General features: G+C 36.8%; 2 protein-coding genes across 5 annotated transcripts in view; one reads left to right on the forward strand and one right to left on the reverse strand.

The window, feature by feature from the left end:
• LOC133521491 (glycine receptor subunit alpha-2-like) overlaps window positions 1-19233 on the forward strand; it is a 47384-nt gene extending 28151 nt beyond the window's left edge. The window contains exons 2-10 of one of the 4 annotated variants that reach the window (XM_061856485.1): window positions 1361-1428; window positions 7271-7338; window positions 7978-8207; window positions 8610-8692; window positions 9180-9338; window positions 10452-10650; window positions 11106-11316; window positions 11523-11636; window positions 12273-19233. In XM_061856485.1, the coding sequence (XP_061712469.1) occupies window positions 1361-1428; window positions 7271-7338; window positions 7978-8207; window positions 8610-8692; window positions 9180-9338; window positions 10452-10650; window positions 11106-11316; window positions 11523-11636; window positions 12273-12491 (1351 nt within the window). In that variant the 3' untranslated portion in view covers window positions 12492-19233. The remainder of the gene's footprint in view (window positions 1-1360; window positions 1429-7270; window positions 7339-7977; window positions 8208-8609; window positions 8693-9179; window positions 9339-10451; window positions 10651-11105; window positions 11317-11522; window positions 11637-12272) is intronic. The other 3 variants (XM_061856486.1, XM_061856489.1, XM_061856488.1) reach the window with 3 other exon arrangements.
• Window positions 19219-22414, reverse strand: LOC133521498 (mitochondrial inner membrane protease ATP23 homolog). The gene is made up of 5 exons (XM_061856501.1): window positions 21981-22414; window positions 21860-21905; window positions 21691-21772; window positions 21133-21357; window positions 19219-20532 (listed from the first exon to the last, which is right to left on the reverse strand). Exons 1-5 carry the CDS (start codon window positions 22216-22218, stop codon window positions 20338-20340), a joined length of 786 nt encoding a protein of 261 aa, XP_061712485.1. The 5' UTR covers window positions 22219-22414; the 3' UTR covers window positions 19219-20337.
• Window positions 22415-22705: the final 291 nt, after the last annotated feature.

Raw genomic sequence — 22705 nt, forward strand, 5'->3', positions numbered from 1 at the left:
TAAGAATTCACGTATTAGTTGATTTTAAAATGATGAGTTACGAAAAGTGTGTAAGGTAAATTATGCGAACCACCCAACCAGTTGATTTCCATTTACGAATTTGATTTTTAATTGTTATAACGCAACTAGGTACCTATTATAGATCACTATCACGAAGTTTAACATAGAGAAGGATTCATTCCTATTTGTCCGCCAGCAACAGATGGGAATAGGTGCATTCCGAACAATTACTTCTCATCAGTGCCGGGCGGGGAGGAATGGGAGTGAAACTATTCTTCAGTAACATAAGCACCATATTATCCTTAATCAACTGTGAAAAATTATACGAGAATAATAGATAATATATATCAGGAAATACCTACGCAGCTAAACTGTCTCTGGCAGCGCAGCTTAGTGGCCCTAATCCACGCAAATGCCAAGTAAATTCTTCGCCTTCCCATAATTGTATTAGTGGAATCTCCTTATGCATTATCTGTTACATAAATAAACGCCATTGTATACACGTAGTTAAATATGTTAGCTTGTCGGCGCAGTTCGATGCATTATTAAAGTAGCCTGTCTGTCAGTCTGTTGATGCTGCTTATTGTGATGAATTTTAAATTATTGTTTCCGTTAATTCTTCAATTTTTAGTAGACACTACAGCTATATACGAAACATTCTTTTTTTGCCAAAAACATTGGTTGATGCAGGTAAGTTAACAAGAGGATGGCCTATATAACTCAGAATACGATTTCTACGAAGCTAATAATTTTCGTAGCACATACACGGGGGTCAAATCAAAGCTCTTTCCTAAAAGTACTTATAGAACTTTTTTGGAATTGTCAGTCTACTTTAATCCATTTTAACTGCTGTCTGTGAGATAACAAAATGTTTACGCAACTGAGATTGATAAAAGCAAATAAGGATGAACTAATTAATATACATATACAATTTATGATTTGTAAAACTAGCCTCTGCCCGCAACTTGGTCTGCGTGGGATGATGATGATGATGATTGATAAAACTACCCTATGTACTTCTATGGCCCTCAAACTATCACCATACCAAGTTTCATCTAAATCGGTTCAGTGGTTTAAGCCTAAAAACAACAGACAGACAGACAGTAAGACAGAGTCACTTTCGCATTTTTATACTTATATACCTTTTAGGTAAATACGGTGATAAGAGTACCCATTTTACAAAAAAAAAATACCTGTGATAAGTAATAGAGCCGTGAGACTATAAATAAGGTGAACATCACAGTATTTACATGCTAACAAAAGAATGGTTATTTGAAAATCTTCCCCTTAAGAGAGAATCGTTTAGTGATACATAAACGAATATGTAATCTGAACACTAATCAGTGAACCTTGTTTCCAGCCAGATCCTGTACCTGGAGCAACAAACGTACGACATACCTTCAGACTATAACAGAAACATTCCACCTGGTGAGTTCCTAGGTTTCTACACCCTTATTCATTTTGAGGATCAACGTATAGTTGTCCTCGACGCTTTTTTTTTTATAATACGTCGGTGGCAAACAAACATACGGCCCGCCTGATGGTAAGCAGTTTCCGTAGCCTATGTACGCCTGCAACTCCAGAGGAGTTACATGCGCGTTGCTGACCCTAAACCCACCCCCTTCCCCTCGTTGAGCTCTGGCAATCTTACTCACCGGCAGGAACACAACACTATGAGTAGGGTCTAGTGTTATTTGGCTGCTGTTTTCTGTAAGGTGGAGGTACTTCCCCAGTTGGGCTCTGCTCTATATCTGGAATGACATCCACTGGCTGTGCCATACCACACAAAGCGAGATGACATTCACAATGCCCATACCTCTCTTTTGGACGTAGTTTAAGGACGTACCCGGGTCCACGGGCGCTAAACGCTAAACGCGACGAACTGAAAACACGCCAGCCTGCTCCCATTCACTTCCAGTACGTGGCTGGTGTCCTCAAGTGCCCTCATTGTGCATGGGGGTTCACCTCGAAGATCGGCTACGTCAGCCGTCTTCGAGCGCACGAGCGTCGAGCGAACTAGGAGTCGAAGTGGTTGCCACGGTCGAAATCGGCCGGAAGGATCATCATCATCATCACACTTTTATACTTCCTGCCTCGCACATCTAAACTGTGGGATGAACTGTCGCCTGCGGTAGGTATTTTCGGACCGATACGAACTTCAAACCTTCAAGAAAAGAGCGTAGTCCCTTCTTAAAGACCGGGAACACTGGTGTTACAGGTGTCCATAGGCGACGTCTATAACTTAAAAAAATATACGACACGCATAACTAAATCACATTCACATTATTCAAATGATCAACAAGCATGTTTAAACACCAGACGTAGGTGTAAGTATTTATTGACATTTTCATCCAGCTCATAAAAATGTCTTCTCTGTCATTAATTTTTATGGTGTTTAAAGTTCATCATCGAAGTCATTCACCTGTGTACAGATTTACATATACCTACAATGCTTGGTAGATTGTGAGTAAAACGTATGTATGTATGTATGTAAACATTATGTCGTACATGCGACACATTACAAAATACGATAAAACACAATATATACAACGTACAAAGGCGAACTCGTCCCTCTAAGGGATCTCTTCCAGTCAACCTTTGAGCAATTGAGCAGTAACTGTTTCGTACCAGTATTTGTGAGATTGACGTTATTTTATTTTTTCTGTTCAAAAATTTTATTTTATTTTATTTACGACAATTATGGTCACCCTCTTTGTTTTATCCATAACAAGTGACAAATTGAATGTCATCGGAGTCTGGTTACTTTTGAAAAATTGTATCTCACTCAAGTGTGACATCTTATTTTCTTCATAAGTTCAAAGTGCTATCATAACGGTTAAAGAAGTTTTATCTTTGTTAATTAAGTGTTGTAGGGTGTCCATGACTGTAGATAATCAAATTTGTCCTTTAAAAAGTTAGATAACAGAAAAAAGCGTGATTATTATACTTAAATATGACGATGAACGATTCATTAACATTTACTGATTGTGTAGGCTTGGTCCTGCTCATGTCTCATGAATCACCCTGTATAAATATCTAATGTGTGGAGCGATAAAAACAAAGTATTGCATATTTAAGAACTTTTTTGAAAACGTGTACCACTTTTTAGATCACAATACGGTTGCCAAAAATTTAATTAGAAATCTTGAGGATTTTCTCTAGTTACTTCATCGATTCGAATTTTTTACTTACGCTTGATAGAAAAAAATCACGAACATAGGTCTAAAGCGCACTTTAAAAATTTGTTTAAATATATGCACGAAAGCTAAAAATTTTACAATAACTTCTAAAAATGCTCAACTTTCTTTTTGAGGGAACTCATCGATTACTTTTTTCTGTTACCATTGAAAGGATGTGTACCAATATACATATGTATTTGGTCTCTTTGGCCGTCACTATCTATTTGATGTTGAGTTTACTTAACGGTTTTCTAACTATGTTCTCGGGTTATATCAGAGAGTGTTCTCTATCTCCCTCTCTCTGTAATTTTTCGCATAAAAATAGTCCATTATTAATTTTCAATGGTATATTTTTAGTCGGTAGGCTAGACATCGCGCCTAACGATGGCTGTGATCCATCCACTTAAGGCCGGATCCGGATATTATTCGGCGGATTCAGCGCACCTCGTTTTTAGCTTATCATTCATTAACTTCGTTCATTAACTCGAATCAACAAGATTTTATTTATGAAACGCCTCGTAATATCTGATATTTACTTACTTTTCAAAGCTTACTCAAATGATATACTTTTCCGTGTCATTTTCCCACTTATTTGGAGTCAGCTTTTCTAATTATTTTCGTTAGGATTCTTCGTCCTAGGTGGGCTCCGATGGGAATTGGGCTCCTTGTATAGGTATTCCTCTTCACTGTAGCCAGCCATGTCAGTCAGTCTTCCTCGTCTCGATTATATGTTCAAATATGATATAGTACAATACAATACAATACAAATATACTTTATTGCACACCTCAATACAGAAACAGTACAAATAATACAACACATAAAGAAGAGGTAAACAACAGGCGGTCTTATCGCTAAAAAGCGATCTCTTCCAGACAACCTTTAGGTAGCGGAATTAAAAAAAATATATATATGTTATGTCAGTAGGTATAGGTAGTATATAGGTAGGTAGATAGATTAATATTACAATAATTATGCATATAAAATACATATTTGCTATAGATCGTGTCATCCACGATTTGTTCGACTTCTGTGTAAATGCGAAATATGCTCAGTGTTGCTAAATATGTTATTTGTAACTAACCTTTTCATAAATATTAGTCAAGAGACATACATTTCAATGCACAGACCTCCACTAAATCCTCCACAAGTACCGATCATGCATTGCCTATGTCTGATTTTTACCCCTATCTTATTTATTATCGTGCTAAAAACAGCTATAGTTCCCTTTCATGCAGTGTCATACTTAAGCATTTTTATTACTGAAACCTGAATCTTAATTTTAATTTCAAGGTTGGCTTGATCAATCGCCCCGTAACACGTTCAGTAGTAAAAGTTTTGGTTGTTTATTAAAGTTCTATCGTGTCTGCGGCTCTGACGTAGTCATTTTGGCGGAATTGAACTTTAAGTATTGATTTAACAGTCGTGATGCCGTTTAAAGCTTGAAAGTTATGGCTCAGTTTACTAAATACTACAAGGGGTTTTGAAAATTATTAGATACTTTCTCTTTAAAGTAAATGGCATGACTTGGAAAAAACAAATTTACCTATCTTTGTCCGTACCTAAACTAAATATGTTGTATGTACACGTTATTGTCGTTGTCTTACGAGTACACAAGATGTTCACAAGGAACCTGAAAGATTTTAACCACGCATTTCTGAAAAGAGGTAGAAGAAATTTTTTTAATATGACTTTAGATGAACATCGCCAAAAAAATATCCTTTTGTTTTCTTTTTTGGTTTTTTGAATGTATATAAAAAGTAAATGCTTAAAATGAATTGGTGCTTTGCTTTTTCCTAAAATCTAGTTTTTGCAAAGTGTTACTTGTCACTTTTTGATATCTGTCAATGACGATACGAGTATTTAGACTAGGCTCCATAGTGGCAACATCACCATCAAAAAGGCGTTTTGCACAAAGTAACAATATAAAAATGTTTTTTTTTTTATTGGTATTAACTCTGAAATTAGGCGAATTTCTGGCATTTTAGTCTTTAAATATGATCAGAAATACACTTATAAAAATTTTCGGGTTCCTCGTTGTATGCAGATTTTAAAATAACCCGGAAAACTGTACTGTTTCGGGCAATAGAATTTCATGAATGTTTCCAGAATTAAGTAACACTTGAACGATTTAAATTGAACAATATCAATTGTTCAAGACGCTCAAATGAAGACTACTAGGTTAACTACGCGGATATTCCAACCATATTATTCAAATGTTTGAAATAGTATATATTATAGGTTAACTGGAAGAGATCCCTCTTAGGGATAAGTTCGCCTTTGTACTACACAATTATGTCCTATCTGATGTAATCAATATTTATTTTTTTCTCGTGTATGTTTACTTACTTACTTAATGTTCTTTTAAAAAGACACGAAAGTGTTATATTACGGACCTGTACTTTTTGTATTATGTAAATATCTAGGAAATATCACCATATCGTAGGCATCCCGGTAGCAATCTCCTTCGTTAGTTTATAATTGTGTTGGATATTGAAATGGTTGGTTGATTGACTTGAGAGACAAATATAGAGAAACGGTGCATCCCGGTTATATATAGTGGCAAGGCGACACTTTCATCGAAGCCTCTGCGCTGTTCGCTGAACATAGTATTGTATAAATAAACCTTTGAGACATATATTTGCACTCCCGTATAGCTAAAACGCACGACGTTATTTTTTAAATGTCATTATCACCGTAGCTTCCCTCAATCCAATCCGGAGGTCGCGGGTTCAAACCCGAAACCGATACGAAATATCATTTGATATTCACCAGTCGCTTTTCGGTGAAGGAAAACATCGTTAGGAAACCGGACTATCCCAATAAGGCCTAGTTTTCCCTCTGGATTGGAAGGTCAGCTTTCAGTGGCTAATGTAACACGATGTAGTAGTTGTAAACCAAGATGACAATCGTTTGCAAAGAAACGAAACGAAATGCTGCCTGTCTCTATCGCACTAATATACAAGCGTGATAAAATAATTTTAAAACCAAGGGATGAAAGGCACCCATTTTTGTCGAGGTTTAGTTTCTCACTGCGTTCGAGCGCTAATGGCGAGCGAGACTGAAATGGCGCCTTTCACCCGAGTTAAACACTCGTCTTTTCATTTCGAATACGCGGATACATGTGAATTTAAAAAAAAACACGGCTCAGTTTAAACTTTAGTAGTATCCATTCAGAATACTTCCATTTTAAAATTTAGGTAAAAATATCGTTATTTATGGAATGTGGAGTTCCTCGTAATTATCAGAATGGAAATTGTACAGTGAATCCATTTAAAACCAAAATTTGAATTTTTCGTAAAAAAAGAGAACGTACTTAGAAAAACTTTCTTTGTAGAAAATAAAGTGCTCTAGAGCACAAACGTATCATTTTCTGCACATTTTTAGAACAACAACAACCTACTTTCAGAGCATGAGAAATGAAAACACAATAGCGTTAAATTTTCTGCAAACGATTGTCATATTGGCAAGGCCCCCTGTTGTAGCCTACTAGTTATAAATATCGTTATTTATGGAATGGGGAGTTAATTATCAGAATGGAATTTGTACATCGAATCCATTTAAAACCAAAATCTGAGTTACTCATCGTAAGAAAAAGAAAAAAACTTACTTATAAAGTACAGTGCTCTAGAGCAGAAACGTGTCATTTTCTGCACAATTTTTAGAAAAACAACAATTCACTTCCAGAGCATGACAAATTAAAAATAATTATGCCAACAAAAGTTATACTCGTTGCGTCAGACCAAGACAACTGTTCAGTTGTTGTTAATTTTAAGTTTAGTTATGCCGTACTTTGTTTTTCTTTAATGAGCTACTAAGTGGTGGCAACTGTATTGGTTTATGAATTATGTAGGTACAGATACTAGCTATAAGAAACATGTACCGTTTGTGCCCAAATAAACATTAAAATATTAAGACAAGTCTGCAACCATTTTTATAGTACACGCAGTGCAAGTGTCATAACTTCATAGAAGTTTCACGTTTAAAATAACACTTGCACTGCGTGTGCTATCAAAATCGTTGCAGAGTTATCTTAGTCTGACTCTACCACGTAAGTACGTGATTATTTTTAATATTCTTGTTTTGTTTTCAGGAAAGAACACAACCGTGTTCATAGGGCTCAATGTCAACCGTGTTTCGGGAGTCGATGAGAATAAGGAGGTAAATATATGTCGCCTGATCTTAATTTAATATGGGAGGCCTACTCGACTTACTTCCTCCTAAAATACACGTGCTTTGACCCTTTGGCCGCCAAATATCAACCTTCGTGCATTGCGACAAGGTTCTCAATGACGCGCCGCGCACGATAGGCGTGGCGTTTAACTTTAAAGTGGCTGGAGGCAGAATTTTAATTTTTTGCAAAGGGTATATTATCCAGTTACCTCTACTAAGGGCCGGTTACACAAAACCAGACGGTTATGTGTCAACGTTAAATTCTTTGCAAATTTTTATTGTCAAATTAATAGCTCATTGCGGAGTGTCGTTGATCAATCCGTCAATTGTGATTTGTGCAACTGGTCCTTAGTCTTCGTAAATACCTACGTAAAGTACCTACTCGCTTAGTTCGGCTCGAATAAACATTATAAAGCTCTGTTTTGTTCTATTTAAATCTATACATATACAAGGTATAACCATAGGAAGCATTCCACGGGCTGTCCGGTACAAACGCATTTTTTTCATGTATTACAATTATTTTCCGGCGTTTAAAGCCGATGAATGTACGGAACAACGGTAGACAACTTCCAACTGGAATGCTCCTTAGTTGTCTTCTCCCTAATGATATTAATTTGAAAATATAAGTTTCTGTTCTTCAAGGAGATAACACTGGACGTGTTCCTACAAGTGTCCTGGAAGGACCCTCGGCTAAAGGTGGGCCTGGAGTCCATCGACCTGCCCTGGGAGTTCCGCCAGCTGATCTGGACGCCGGACCTGTACATCTGGCAGCTGCAGACCATGCGGATACTCTCTGTCTTGCAGGAGATGGCCTCGCTCAGGCTTTATAAGAATAGCACCGTCTCAGTCAGTATTGGGTTCGTCCATTGACATTATTATTTAATTTTACATACTAAATAGATTTGTCTTTTAAACAGACTTTAACTACGATTATATAGTAATAATCAGCGAATAACGGAGATGAAAGTAAGATTCTACTCGCATTTACAAAACAAAGTAATAAACATAAAGCAAACTGTATTCATATATTAGTTTCATTTTAATTTGATCTCGATTCAAACAGACATATGGAATGTGTTATTTTAATGTTGTGACATAAAACTAGCTTTTGTAATGGCGTTGACAACTTAACTTTGAATTTACGATCTGGCCGGAAATATTAAAATTGTTGCTACAATCTATTTAATGGGCCAATGGACATGAGTTGTGTGTTTAAGATTTGATTTGTGTGAAAATAAAATGTTTTCAATTAATTTTAGCGCGACGATAACAATAAAATGCGAGATGGACTTCGTGTTATACCCTTTAGACGTGCAAACCTGCAACATTGATTTTAGTAGCTGTAAGTATAAAATTAAAAGTAGTAACTTTTATTATTATTAAGAATTCGTATCATCAAATTCTACTAAGTTTCTTATGCGCCTACTGCTTGAACATCAACAAAATTTGACATGCAGCTGCAAGATAACCGCCTAATTTTATTATGTTATGTGATCTGTGACCTAGAGATCGCTTAAGCAATGAGCTATTATGCGTGACATGTTTCATTTTTTTATTATGCTCTACCTATTTTAACTTCTTTAAAGAATTTTGGCGAAATGTTGTTCATTACTTGCTGTTAATATCAAAGCATACTTACGTACGTATGAAATATTAATTAAATTGTGCATGAATGTCTTTTGCTAATATTTATGTATATACATAAAACCCATACATATTTCAGTATATGCCATAAAACTGGCTTTCTTAAATGACTACACTACAGTGCCACTGTTCATATAATTTCCAAACGTAATACTGTAAGTAATCATGACCTAAACTGTTTTCAGACAAATACACATCGGAGTACGTGAGATTCGAATGGCGGGAGGTGCCTCCGTGGCTGGGCTGGCGGCTGGCCGGCGGGCAGCGCAACCAGTTCCGCTTGCCCAAATACGTAGTCAGCTTCACTACGGACAAAAGTAAACATATTGCCCAATATGGTGAAGGTAAATGTATATTTATTGCTTTGCGCTTAAGTTTGCGCCTCATAAATCACTAATCATGTACGTATCCAATTTAGGACCGAGTTATGAACAATTTTGACATTCAATCGCTTTTGACTGTAATTAGGGACAGAGTCCAATCCTTTGTTAATAGGTTCTCGGTGTTTCCCGAATGCAGATTAAGTATCTTATCTCTAAATGCTTATTTGCCTAGTAATTTGTGTTACTGTCAAAATTGTGTCTCGTACGGTCGGATTCTACTAATTCTATACTGCTACGCTCTGTCGCTTGCCGCTGGCATGACGCAAATAAGCTGGGTTCGGATGAAACACTGTATTGCAATTATTTTGTCAACAACGACATGTAATTTTCTATAAACTTGCATATTCGCTATGTCACCGTCATCCGTGCCAAGCAGATGATACCTTTTTGTTCTTAGTATTGGGTTGTGTTGTTAGTCATTTCTGTTACTCTTCTAATATATGTTTTCATAATCATAGTGTGTGTTTGTAAAGCTTGGTGGTTAGTTTGTATATGTCATGTCGTTAACAATACTGATGTTTTACTGTGTCCTGTCCTAGTGTATAGATGTTGAGCTACGTTTTTGTTGGTGGAAGTCTTAGATAATAATAAGTACAAGAAATAAAAATCGTAGTTAGCTTATTGTTTGCAATTAAAATGTTCCGTTGAGAATGTGTTATGTTGAGTAGTAGAGTAGATTATGAGATATTCTCTACTAGTTACAGTAATGTCAGATAAAATATAGAACTGAAGTCTGCACATGTATCTACAGTCACTAGTAAATGTTACTTAAAAGTTTATTGGAACCACTCGTGATAGCAATGTAGTAGTCGTATAAAAGTTCACCAGAATTAGATCAGAGAGAAGTTAGTAGCAATTTGAAAAAAAAATGCGTTTTACTTGCAACAGTAGGTTCCTAGGTTTATTAGTCGAAAAGTAAACATTGGAATCACCATACAATAGACCTCTTTGCACGACAAGGTTGTCTTGTCTGCTCTTATTCTATCACATTACTGACTTTCTCTCTGAAAATATATAGCTAGATTTTTTTGTGTCTAGACTTGGAACCTACCTACCTATTTGTTATGCCTCCAGGCGAGCATTCGGCAGCGCGGCTGCAGATGACGCTGTCTCGCGAGCTGCGGGGGTATCTCCTAGAGAGCTATCTGCCCTCGTCGCTGTTCGTCATCATTTCGTGGGGCAGCTTCTGTGTCATCCCCGAGATCGTGCCCGGGCGCATGGTCCTGCTTGTGACCACCCTGCTGTCGCTCGTCACCATGTTCGACACAGTCAGGTAAGGTCTCAACTTTCAAGGGTATTTACCTCTTAGGGAGCTGGAGCCAATTCAAACTTACATTTACTTTCGCACGTGCATTTCGCTCGTACGTAGGTTCAGCTACTGGCGCAAGCGAGAAAAACGGGCGAATGATATAACAACATAATAACATCATTCTGACATCCAAATATAAAGCCAAATTGCTGTAGTTGTTCTGCATCATCAACTCCTTAGGCAGCTTCTTTTCTTCCATAATCATAAATAATAAGTGTGTAAGTCTTGAAGATCCTGTAACAGAAAAAGCAGGCGGCCTTGACGCCGCCACATTGGCATGTCCTAAGAGCATTATTTATTAACCTGGTCACAATGCTCAAAACAGGTGAAATGCATATTTTTATAAGTTATTTAAATTCAATATAAAAATATTCCAGTTCGTATTGTAACGTTATTTATTGTTCATTCTCAATTTGCAGTACAAACTCGCCCGACGCGCTCGAGCTGAAGTGTATAGAGGTGTGGCTGATCTCGTGCACGATATTCGTGTTCCTGGCGTTGCTCGAGTACTTCGTGGTGCTGTTCGGCATCCGCTACGACAAGAGCTGGTGTCGCCGCCGAGCGGACATGCGCCGCGCCGCCTCCGCCGCGCAACTAGCTCCACCCCCTGTACACGTCAACCATTCTCAGGTACAGACCAATACTAATATAGTGCATGAGTAGCCTTTTACTCCATTTTATTCTTAATAGAACGCTTATTTTGCTATATCTCACACAATCCGCCATGAGACGAGAGTGGATCTCAATGCCCGAGACGCGGGTCAACTGTACCTACTATATCGGACGTGCATGCGGTTGATCCCAGGGCATAAATTATTATTTTCTTGCGATTCCAGAGGTTGAGTTGCACTCCCGTGACAGGCACCCCACAGGGCGGAATGTTCTCGCCGACCCTCAGTGTGGAGGACGAAGGACTCAAGCAGCAGCTCGACCATCAGACCATTTCGAGGGTAAATATTAAACGACTCATGTAACACGCCTTTAGAATCTTGTATGTTTAATACTATGTAGATTGCATTTTGTAGAATATTTTACAAATAACGTTCATTGGGCAGGCATTACTATGCCACTAACGTGTGCTCTGTGTGCTTAGGATGTTGCATAAATTTGTTTTAAAAGTGACCAATTTTTAGTCATCCCTCTCGGGGAAAAGGAATTGGAGAAAAAATAAGGTCGGAACTGAGTCAAGATCGAGAAGTAAGGTAAAGATAAATTAAAGGCACTGCACTGTGTGGCTACAGCACATCGCAGTTCGTAGCCGGCCACGTCTATTAGGTGGAAGAATATCAATTGTAGTGAGGTATCACAATCACGCGCAAGACTATAGGCTAACTGAAATTTCTACGTCGTCCTACCTTTACTCTCGCTATTGACACTGTGTAAGTACTGTACTAGACGCTAAAGTAATTTCTGATACGCTTACGTAGCAAATATTGTTTTAATTGAAGTATATTTCTAAGTAGTGCACAGCTTGCGGCGCATGTTAGGCCTGTGTAATAGTATGTAGGCTCAAGGAGGGAGGGGCGCTCGGCTAAATGTTGTACATTGCGTGACTGTTGTGTGTACTGTAGTGTTTTGGCCGGTAGGACTCGCCGCCGATGATGGAGACGCTGGGCGGGCGCGCCGCGCAGGGTGCGCTGGCGCGGGTGGGCGCGTGCATCGACAAGGGCATCATGTTCTGCGGCGCGCAGCACGGCACGCTCGACCGCATCGCGCTCATGCTGTTCCCCTGCTGCTTCGTGCTCTTCACTATCATATACTGGACCACGTACCTAAGTGAAGTGCATCGGCACCCGCCGAAGTGAAAGTGTCAAACGATTTACGATCACATTGAATGTGAAGTGCCTGTGCGAGACATTGTGTGTTGTAAATATTGTTAGACAAATGCTAGTCGATTATACAACATTAGTTATACTACTTACGATCTACGTAAGCTAGGTTAATTTTACAACGAAATTAAAAATATTTAGAATTATCTTCAAGTGTTCCGTAATAGTATAAAATACTTAGGATAATGTGATATAATTATATCTTGCTATTTCTTATGTACTTACCTATGCTTGACGACGCTGTAGGACAATATTTAAATTACGATATGAAGAACAAAGGTGACTCCTACATTTATAAGTGTACATATCCTAAGTTTAGGTATCGGCACGGATTTTAAGTGATGCTGAACTTGACAATATACCTACAAATGGAAGTTTAATTTTAACCTCTATTTGTTAGGACCACGGTCGCTTTTTGAAATGCCAACAGATGTCACCGTTCAAGATCCGTGACACATTGTCTACTTACCAAAGTAGATATAAAGGTATTATGTACATGCAAATTGGAACAATTATTTACAACCGTCCAGAACCAAGCCTTGTGCCTTTGTAACAAATATATATATGCTACATACCTACAAACCCATATCAATAGATATATCCCTAAAACCATGTGCCCTAAAATTAGGTTTTAATCCAGTTAGGAAAGGTTTTCTTGCTTCTGTGAATTATACGACATACAAACGATATCTAAATGAGAACTCATCTAAACCAGAACTTATTGTTATCGTATCTCATTCTTCGAATCGGGCCGATAAAGTATGATACTAATTTGGCGTCGATAAACAAATAATAACTCACTTGGAGCTTATATTAACGTACTTTTTATATAAATACCTCTCTACTATATTACTTAATAATTATGTTTGTAAAAACGAGATATCAATCTAATTATGTAAAAAATATTAGTTAAGTATTGAACGCTCGCCTGTTCCGTATTGTCTACCACACTATTGCGATCGAGTCTGGTTAAAATGTACACCCAGCTGCAAAAGTTCATACATATATGAATGGAATTGATTCATATGTGGGTATGGACTTTTGCAGCTCGCTGTACCCAAAAGTCGTTTACCCACTACTGGTAATTAACACAGACAGTGATTAATCAAATAAAGTCAGAAACGAATATTCTATATAACTTTTGACCATTATATCAACTTCAAGTGACTATTCTTGTCAACTTTTTATTTTTAATATTACTTAAGTACAGTCAGCAACAATAATAGCGGATGAAACGCTCCTAAAGTATCTGACACCCTGGAAATATTTTCTATTATAGAAATATTATATATTATATACCTCTATATAAGCGGTGGTGGCCGAGTGGATATGACGTCCGACTTTCTATCCGGAGGTCGCGGGTTCAAATCCTGGCTCGTACCAATGAGTTTTTTGGAACTTATGTACGAAATATCATTTGATATTTACCACTAGCTTTTCGGTGAAGGAAAAACATCGTGAGGAAACCTGCATACATCTGCGAAGAAATTCAAAGGTGTATGTGAAGTCCCCAATCCGCATTGGGCTAGCGTGGGGACTATAGCCCGAGCCCTCTCGCACATGAGAGGAGACCTGTGCCCAGCAGTGGGACGTATATAGGCTGAATTATTATATATATCTCTACCGGTCTGGCCTAGTGGGAAGTGACCCTACCTATGAAGCCGATGGTCCTGGGTTCGAATTCCAGTAAGGGCATTTATTTGTGTGATGAGCACAGATATTTGTTCCTAAGTCAAGGATGTTTTCTATGTATTTAAGTATTTGTATATTATATATATAGCTGTCCGAATACCCACAACACAAGCCGTCTTGGCCTACCGTGGGACTTAGTCAATTCGTGTAAGAATGTCCCTATAATATTTATTTACAGTTTGCATTCTAAAGAATCTGTTGCAGTCTAATTATTCCACATACAGGGATCAGTATAGTTTTGATAAGCTATCAGAGAATATTGATCGCGTACTCTGATCCGTTACTCTTGGCGCTGATTGTACATAACGCTTGAGTGGTAGTGGGTTAGACAATCTAAAATACTTTAAGGGACCATTAAACTTACTCGTACTTATATACTCGTAAGTCAGCTGCTTTGCGTGATGGTGAAATTATCGTAATATTGTACACTGACGTCAATAATAACATTACTTAATGGCGCTAAAATATTTGCCATCGGTACCCCTGGGATTTTGAGTTTCCAAAACGTCCCGCTTGGCGCGCTGTTTCTAAATTCCATACAAAATGAGACTTAACGCAAACGCGTACGTCACGTTTCGATATCGAATAAATTTACAATAGGGGTTCTCTTATCCTTTCAACGAACGAGTCTGACTTTAGTTTTCAAAGTGGCGAAACACTCTCGTCTCAGTCCCGCTTCATGACCAAATGAGAGGAGGCAATAAGGTAGAGCCTCGGCTAAAGTCTCAAGAACCCTCAAACAAAAACCCGCTCCCATACAATCGTAATTACGCTCTTATTTTAAAACGACAAATTGAAATAATATAAAACTTGGCATGAACGGTTTATCAATCAATATTTATTTGCAAATGAAAACATTATATAATGCATGCAAATACAATTTTTAACGAACATTACACCACTGGTAATGTCAAAATTAATAATTAAGAATTATAGTCTATAAGTAAGAATAATAAATTAAGAATAAAAATCTATTACAATCAAAAAATAAAGTAGGTATAAAAAGAAATTAAATTTTATGTATTTAAATGTCAATTAATTAGAGATTGGGAATGAAACTAAGAAATAATGTGAAGAAAAAAAAATAACATGATGAACATATACAACAAAAATAGTGGGGATCTGTTTAAGGGCATGATCGGTATCGTGTACTGATTATAAAAAAAATCAAAACTCTTTTGACACGATAATTTTTTTTTCTATTGGACAGGTCGTCCAATTCGGACAACCCTCCATACAAACTTCGACTTTTTTTTTTACCGCGATACCGCACGAACAGGATACTATTACGATACTGCGTGATACGATTTTGTTATCTATGACTGGTATTTGTTTCTGTTGCTAAAAATTGCAATATAGGTTATAAATAAAATAGAGCGTGTAGAAGTTTTCAATGAAAAATGTCTACTCGCTCTATTTTCTTCGTATTACAATTGCTAGCAACGAAAACTAGTCCCAGACATAGAAATATGTTACTTGAATTACCATGTCAAGTTTCAAAATCGTTTTAAAATGAAAGCGTGAATTCGACTGACATACATCGATGTCCCTTATCATTACTACGTCAAGATACATCCTAATAAGAAAGCCTTCATTAATTCAACATTGTTACTTAAACCGACGCTAATTAGTTGTAGGTAATAATCCAGCCCCCTTTCAGTCTTATATTAAGGTCCGGCAGTAGTCAGGGCAGCGTGTGGGTATCTACTTAAGCATAAAACCCTACACAAGGATAATTACTATAGAGAGATAAAAACCCCTTGATATTATCCTTGGTTGGTAATCACTAATCACCGAACCAGTCGATTACAATTCAAATATTGATAAAAACAAGAAGGATCGCCTGCGAGCGATAATTATTTTTTATATTAAAAGGAAAATGGGAAAAATCACTTGCGACTTTTTGAAACACCAATCCGATCGCTCTTAACCAACCGAGCCACCGAAGCCTACCAGAAGCGTGCGAATCTTTCCACTCCTTCCTATTTTTCTTGTAATATATAAATTGAAATACTTGGTTATCACCCTGGTGCGATTTCTGGAGTTTACGGTTAGCAGAAAACCATCCGTTTGCTATCTTGACCTTCAAAAAACTCTGATCAGAGGGTTTGCTATCCGGATCCGAAATGTATGAAATTATCCGAATCTGGATCCGGATCCACGGATCATCCCATATATTTCAGACCCGTTGTGCAAACCCTAGTCCTGAATAACAGTCAAAACGAGTATTGGGATCAAACTCCGATTCTTAATATAAATTGTATTATAAAAAATAATTGATTAAAATAATTATTTACGTAATAAATAACGTAGCCAGAGATATTTTTATTAAAATTTCGCTGAATTCAGCGAATTTGATTGTAAATAACTTTTATAATAATGTAGTAAGACTGCTCAGTAAGAATTTATACTGTGTAGATTATGTACGTAAGTTTGTTTAAAATCTTATCGCTTAGATTTAAATTACATTTAAGTTAAATTAAGTTTTCCAATCTAGTCAAATATTCAGTACTTAATTTTGTAGTAAGCACCTAATATTGTTTTACAAAGTGTTTCAATACGTGACCAAACCTGTGGATTTAGCTAGAAGATGATTATGCTAAAAGCTATTTATATTATAGCCATAATGAGACGTTATACGTGCTGGGTAACAGCCATTTTACATTTAAGTGGGTGTCCGAAACGATATTGATATAGTCAACAAACATTACAACAATAATAATATCGGATCGGGCTATATAAGACAGCAATATAAGGCCTATTCGAATTCAATGCGGCCGAGACTGCGAATCGTGTCACGTTCGTATTACCTATATCAATAACGACAACAACAAATCAAGTTAAGGTGATTAAACTTCAAATAGGTTTGAAGCACCCCCATAACGGACGCCAGAGTACGTTAAGGATCCGTGAATACATCCCAACAAGCGACAGGAAAACCTGCAGTTATGTGTACAAAATCTCATTATGTTAACTTAACATTTTGTCGCACATTTAATACCTCGGGAAATATGGTCACTTATTTTTCCCTAGATTATTTTCAGTGACATATGTGTAACTATAGTCAGCAGCAAATACACGCGGGCGAAGAGTTCAAGATTTTTAAATTCTGTATGCCCATTGCTGTGATTGCAAGAGGCTAGCCTAGATAGGCAGTTATTTACATCGTTGCACATCTGGTGCTGACTGTGCTATTCTCAAGCAAGTATCAAGATTGCTTGCTAGCATCAACGCGCGTTATAAAACTTAGCACAAATTAATGTAGGTATAGTATAAACGACAGACTCCCTGATGGTATAGAGATATATCTACTTATAAATTAGCTGGTATATTCCTGAACAGGCACTTATCTATCAGAATAAATATAGGTAAGGTCAATGTGGAGAATACCGTCTACAATTAAGCTCTTTCGTCACTTTTGACACTTGCGTTTGTACAGTCGCTATCCGATATATCTGAGCGGCCGAGGTTCTCAAAAATATCTGAACACGCACTCTAAAGCGGCCCACTGATTAACTGTCCGCCGGACGCTATCGGTCTGTCAGTTCGGAACTGTCAACTTTTTGTTCTAACTGACAGGCTGATACCGTCCGGCGGACTGTTAATCAGTGGGCCCCTTAACGCCTTAACAATAGAGGTGTATTCAGATATTTGTGAGCACCATGGCCGCTCCGATGTATCTGATGGCGATTGTACAGTCAGCGTCAAATACTTTGTAGCAGTCAAAGTGGCCAAATAGTTCGGTACACTATACTAAATATAGGGTGTACCGAACTATTTGGCTACTTTGGTTGCTACAAAGTATTTGACGCTGACTGTACACATACTCAACGTACAGGTCGGTAAAGCAGGAGTGAAGCTTTCTTCCTTTCCTTTCTGACTGTGTCTGAGCACTTACTTTACTCTTTGGTCTGAGCGACGTACCTACAATAAATATTATATGCGCCTCTTTCCCACATTGACTTTACTAACGTCAGGTTTTTTTCAGTCATTAAATCAAATGTTGACTTATTCTAAACTTCTGCGACCCTGCTAGAAGGGATCAAAGTGACAATTTTCTTTTCATGTCAATAATATTTCGAAACATAATAATTTCCTCATAGGTAATGTGAAAAGCAGTATGAGTCACATGGTAGCAAAATTATCGCTACCTTGGCCATTAACACTTGCATACCTCACTACGCTCAGGATTCTATTATATTATGAAGAATCCTTCACTTCGTTCAGGATTCAATGTACGCCCTCGCTGTAAATATGTCATTTTGCTCCCTTGTGATACAATATACTATTGTATCATGCAACTAGTCTACTGAATAAGAATCTTTGTAATAGTTTTTCACCATTTTATAAACGTAAAGGTGTTTAATTTCTTAGTTTATTTTTATATATGTATTACCTATATTATGTCCTCACAACTGAGGTGGAAAGTTGTGTGTGCCACACGAGACTAAATTTGTTTGAACCTCGTACTTACACTTTCGCTATGCTCAACATTCTAATTAGAATCACTCGCAGCAAAACACAACGTTGCTCTCTTGTTGGACAAACAACATTTATTTCTACCTTTCACACATGTAGGTAGATAGTATAAGTTTATAAGTGAGATAATATCAAACGAAGCTAGGACTGCTGCGATAAAATATAATAACTATCAAGTCTTAAATAAATTTGACCCTTTTTGCCAAAACTTCACTTTGTCGTTTGTCAAAAAGGATTACTATAGCATCCTCATGCCTTAAATATACACGAAGGAACCATTGATAATTCTATAAACCTAAGTATAAATGCTATTGTAAGCCAAACTATTACAATATTTTAGGGTATTTTAGACACAGCTTTGAAATTATAACTACATAGCTCATAAATTTGTGCCTTTTCTATAACACTATGCTTTTTACTCGAGGATGTAAAATTAAATGGGAACAGGCTGTAAAATAATACTTTGAATTCTTAAGCAATAATAATGTAAAAGTTAATAATGTTGATTCTGTAAATAATGAAATAAAAGACATTATTTTAAATTCAACGCAAATTTTATTCCCACCTACATGTCAACAATCTTAATACATATGCTACTACACTTCACCTGTTGCCTACATAAATATTTCATAACCAGTGATCGGCGATTCGGTTGCAACGTCAAGGGATCTGGTAGAAATCAGGGCTAGTAAAATACCTTTTAATATCATTCCAAAACCGTTATATCATTAATTTCCCCTCCTTGCGTCGTATTCCTGAACATCTTACGATCTTTCTCCATCTGTTTCTGTCTCTGACGGTGTGGAGAGCCATGTGAACTGTGGTCTCAAGAGTGGTGCGGATCTGGTCAGACCAACGTATTGGACTGCGTCCGCGTCCAGGCCTTTTCCCATCCACTTTGCCGGTCACAATGAGTTTTTCGAGGTTGCCACCGTTTTTCATCGTTCATTTAAAAACCGGTTAATTGATAGAACGCGAACTAAAAAAATCGTTCTCTCTCCTTATTAGGGGACGAAACTTTATGGTTCACAGGGAACGATATAATACCGGTTCAACTCAAGAGTCTCGATTAAACTCGTTTTGAAAGAGATAGCAATACCTACTTAGGCACTCATTCTATCTTGATTCAATATTTTCAATTTAACTGATTAATTTCTTTCCACAAAAACGAAAGATGAACGAATTTGGCATAAATTTGGCATTTGGACCTACATGTGTTGCGGTCCAAACGCAACTGTTACTGTCGCACTAATATGGAAGTGATAGAGAGATATGACTACGTTACGCCACGGAGCGTTAACGATTGGCACGTTGGCTATGCACCCTGTTCTTTAACCGGTAATTGCAAACGGAGACGAAATCCTTTTCGTTCCCGGGTGAATGAACGAAAATGGTTTGAAAAATAAGTTTCCGATTGTCTTTATTACCATGTATGTCAAATTCTAACAAATATGTATGTGCGAAAGTGACGCTTGACACGACAGGCGAAAAAAAATCGATTGTTTACAAAAATGCTATTTATGTAGGTAGTGTCTAAATACAAAGTACCTATTTAAAACATTTGATAATATATTGTCTTTTACCCCTACTAGCAAACGAATCGCCGATCACTATTAATAACCATACCATATGGTCATAATGTATATAGAAATCAATCATATCCATAGTAAGAGGCATCTCTAAGCACTCTGATCATGTCGTCAGAGTTTCTGCGTATCCGTCTGCCTATGGGTTCCAGGTCTGCATAACATTTTGGAAATACCTTTTCGATGATATCCACAGCTTCAGCTTTGCCGATTTGACGCACTGCCAACACTGAGTACAGAGCTTTCGTTTTTACGCAATCCTGAAATGTTACATAAATATCAGTTGAATGTTACACCTTTGCTGTGGCAATTAGTGTAATCAACCATACTTTGCATGTGAACATGTTAAGTCTCCTTTAGAATATAAAATGTTAAAGTGAACTACTCTTTACGTGGTTTGAGGCAGATTAAAAGTGAAAAAAAAAACAAGGAAAATAGAACTTATAGGCTATTTAATTTTTTGAAGATGCATTACAAACATTTAGGGTATGGAAAACTCAATTGATTGTTTATGGGTTTCTTACATAACTAATTCCATATTCAAACTAGTTATTCATTAGCTGTTGGGACTTATGGCTGTTATGCAAGGTATGATAGTTACATCACCATCAATTTAAACCTCCCCATCATCAAAGTATACTTCTAGCTTACAGTGTTGTGCCAATAACTGGGGCATTCCAGAAAAATATCAGGTATGTGATGCTACTTTTTTAATAGTTCCAATAAATCTTTTGATTTAATGGTGTATAATAATACAGATTTCTGCAGGTTATTCAGGTACCTGCCATATGCATCATATCTCGACAAATTAGACCTTTTTCTGGAATGCCCCTAAAATATATATTAGAAGTTGTACCAACCTGGTGGGCCTTCCTAATCTTAGTCCAAGAAGCATCACCTTGAGACCAAGCGCTAGTGAAAGAGCAATGCGTCAGGTTTGCCGCTCGGATCTCCGAACAAGCTAGATGTTCCATGTTCTTAAAGTCAAGCTCATTGCGGCAGTAGTCGAACATGTGGATCATCTCATGAACCAGGACTCCTTGAACCATGCCCTTTCGCGTGCTTACATTCTGGCATACTACAATCTGTAAGTCAATTATTTAAAGATTTTTAATCTAATTAGACTAAAGATACAGGAATACAAAATAAACTAGCTAGAATTTGTTGCTACCATCCTCAAAATGATCATAAAAATCTAAACGTAATTTGAAGAAATTGAATGATGCAATAATGTAGTAATCATAAGTACATTTAACACCAGACTGTCTGTTAGAAAAAAGATATTATTCTATCTATGTTACATTTTACCAATTTCATGTCAATTATTTGATAGAGGAGAAATAATAAGTTCATATTCTTATACACTGCTGTGCCAAACTGTAAAAATACAAGACTAGAATATAATAAAATAGAATTACCTGATTGAGCTCAGGATCATAGCCTCCGCTGACAGAGTAATCACACACTTCACATGAAAAATGTCTCCGAATATCTATTGGGCTGGAATAACAAATATATATATATATTATTACTTATAACAACATTTATTTATAGTAAAGTAAACAAATTTTTAACTTCTTCACTTACCATCCAGAGCTTTTTAGCGCTCTCATCATTAGTTTCACAATAGGACCTGGAATCAAATAAAATTATAGTTTATTTTTCTATTATTTACCAAATAAACTAAGCTAAGAATATAGAAACTCACTCGTTTTAACACACTCAACGACATTTTGTTCACATTTTAACTTTTCTACATTTTCTTTCCCCTCTTTTCCGACAAGTATATTTCCTATTTTAGGGGAAAAGGTTCCTCGTCTCTCAGGATACAAATCATAACCCCAAGCTTCCTCCTTTTTGGGCCCAGTCTGTGTAGGGGTTTTACTAATGTCAGGGCTGGCTTTACTTTTAGGTTCTGGTGCCGGAGCGTTACTAAACATTTTCATACATTAATACCCCTAATAATAAAACACAAAATATATTTTTTTAAATGATCTAAGACCACTTTTAGAACCTAAAATATCCAAGGCACACACAAGTGCCGAAAAGTTACCATATGATTTTGACAGTGACAATGACAGATAATGATGTAATGGTCGATAAAGACAAGAATTTAAAAGTAGATCAAAATTAAATATAATATTAAACTCTTGAACTAATGTGAATTAGTGTCTTTTGTTAAAAAAAATATATTAAATTATACAAGCAGTTTTATAATAACCACAAAATCCTTTTTCCCTGTATGCATTAAGTAGGCACGCTTATTACATAAACGAGAGTTTAATATAAGCTTGAATAGCTTAGTAGGGTTGTGACACAAGAATCCGATTTATAATCGATTTGTAAACCAATAATTATACCATTGATCAAAATTAAAATTATAGCTGTTCGTCCTCCATTGTAATATCTTTCTGTGTCCCTCTCATCAAAAAG

Source organism: Cydia pomonella, chromosome 9 (genome assembly GCF_033807575.1).
Source record: "Cydia pomonella isolate Wapato2018A chromosome 9, ilCydPomo1, whole genome shotgun sequence".
Lineage (NCBI taxonomy): Eukaryota > Metazoa > Arthropoda > Insecta > Lepidoptera > Tortricidae > Cydia > Cydia pomonella.

Excerpts from the sequence above, each read along its gene's own strand:
- LOC133521498 (XM_061856501.1), bottom strand. The coding sequence starts at position 22,218 with ATGAAAATGTTTAGTAACGCTCCGGCACCAGAACCTAAAAGTAAAGCC. Across the intron at positions 21,906-21,980 it reads CGTTGAGTGTGTTAAAACGA|GTCCTATTGTGAAACTAATG; the intron begins GTGAGTTTCTAT and ends ATTTGATTCCAG. Across the intron at positions 20,533-21,132 it reads AGATTAGGAAGGCCCACCAG|GATTGCGTAAAAACGAAAGC; the intron begins GTTGGTACAACT and ends GTAACATTTCAG.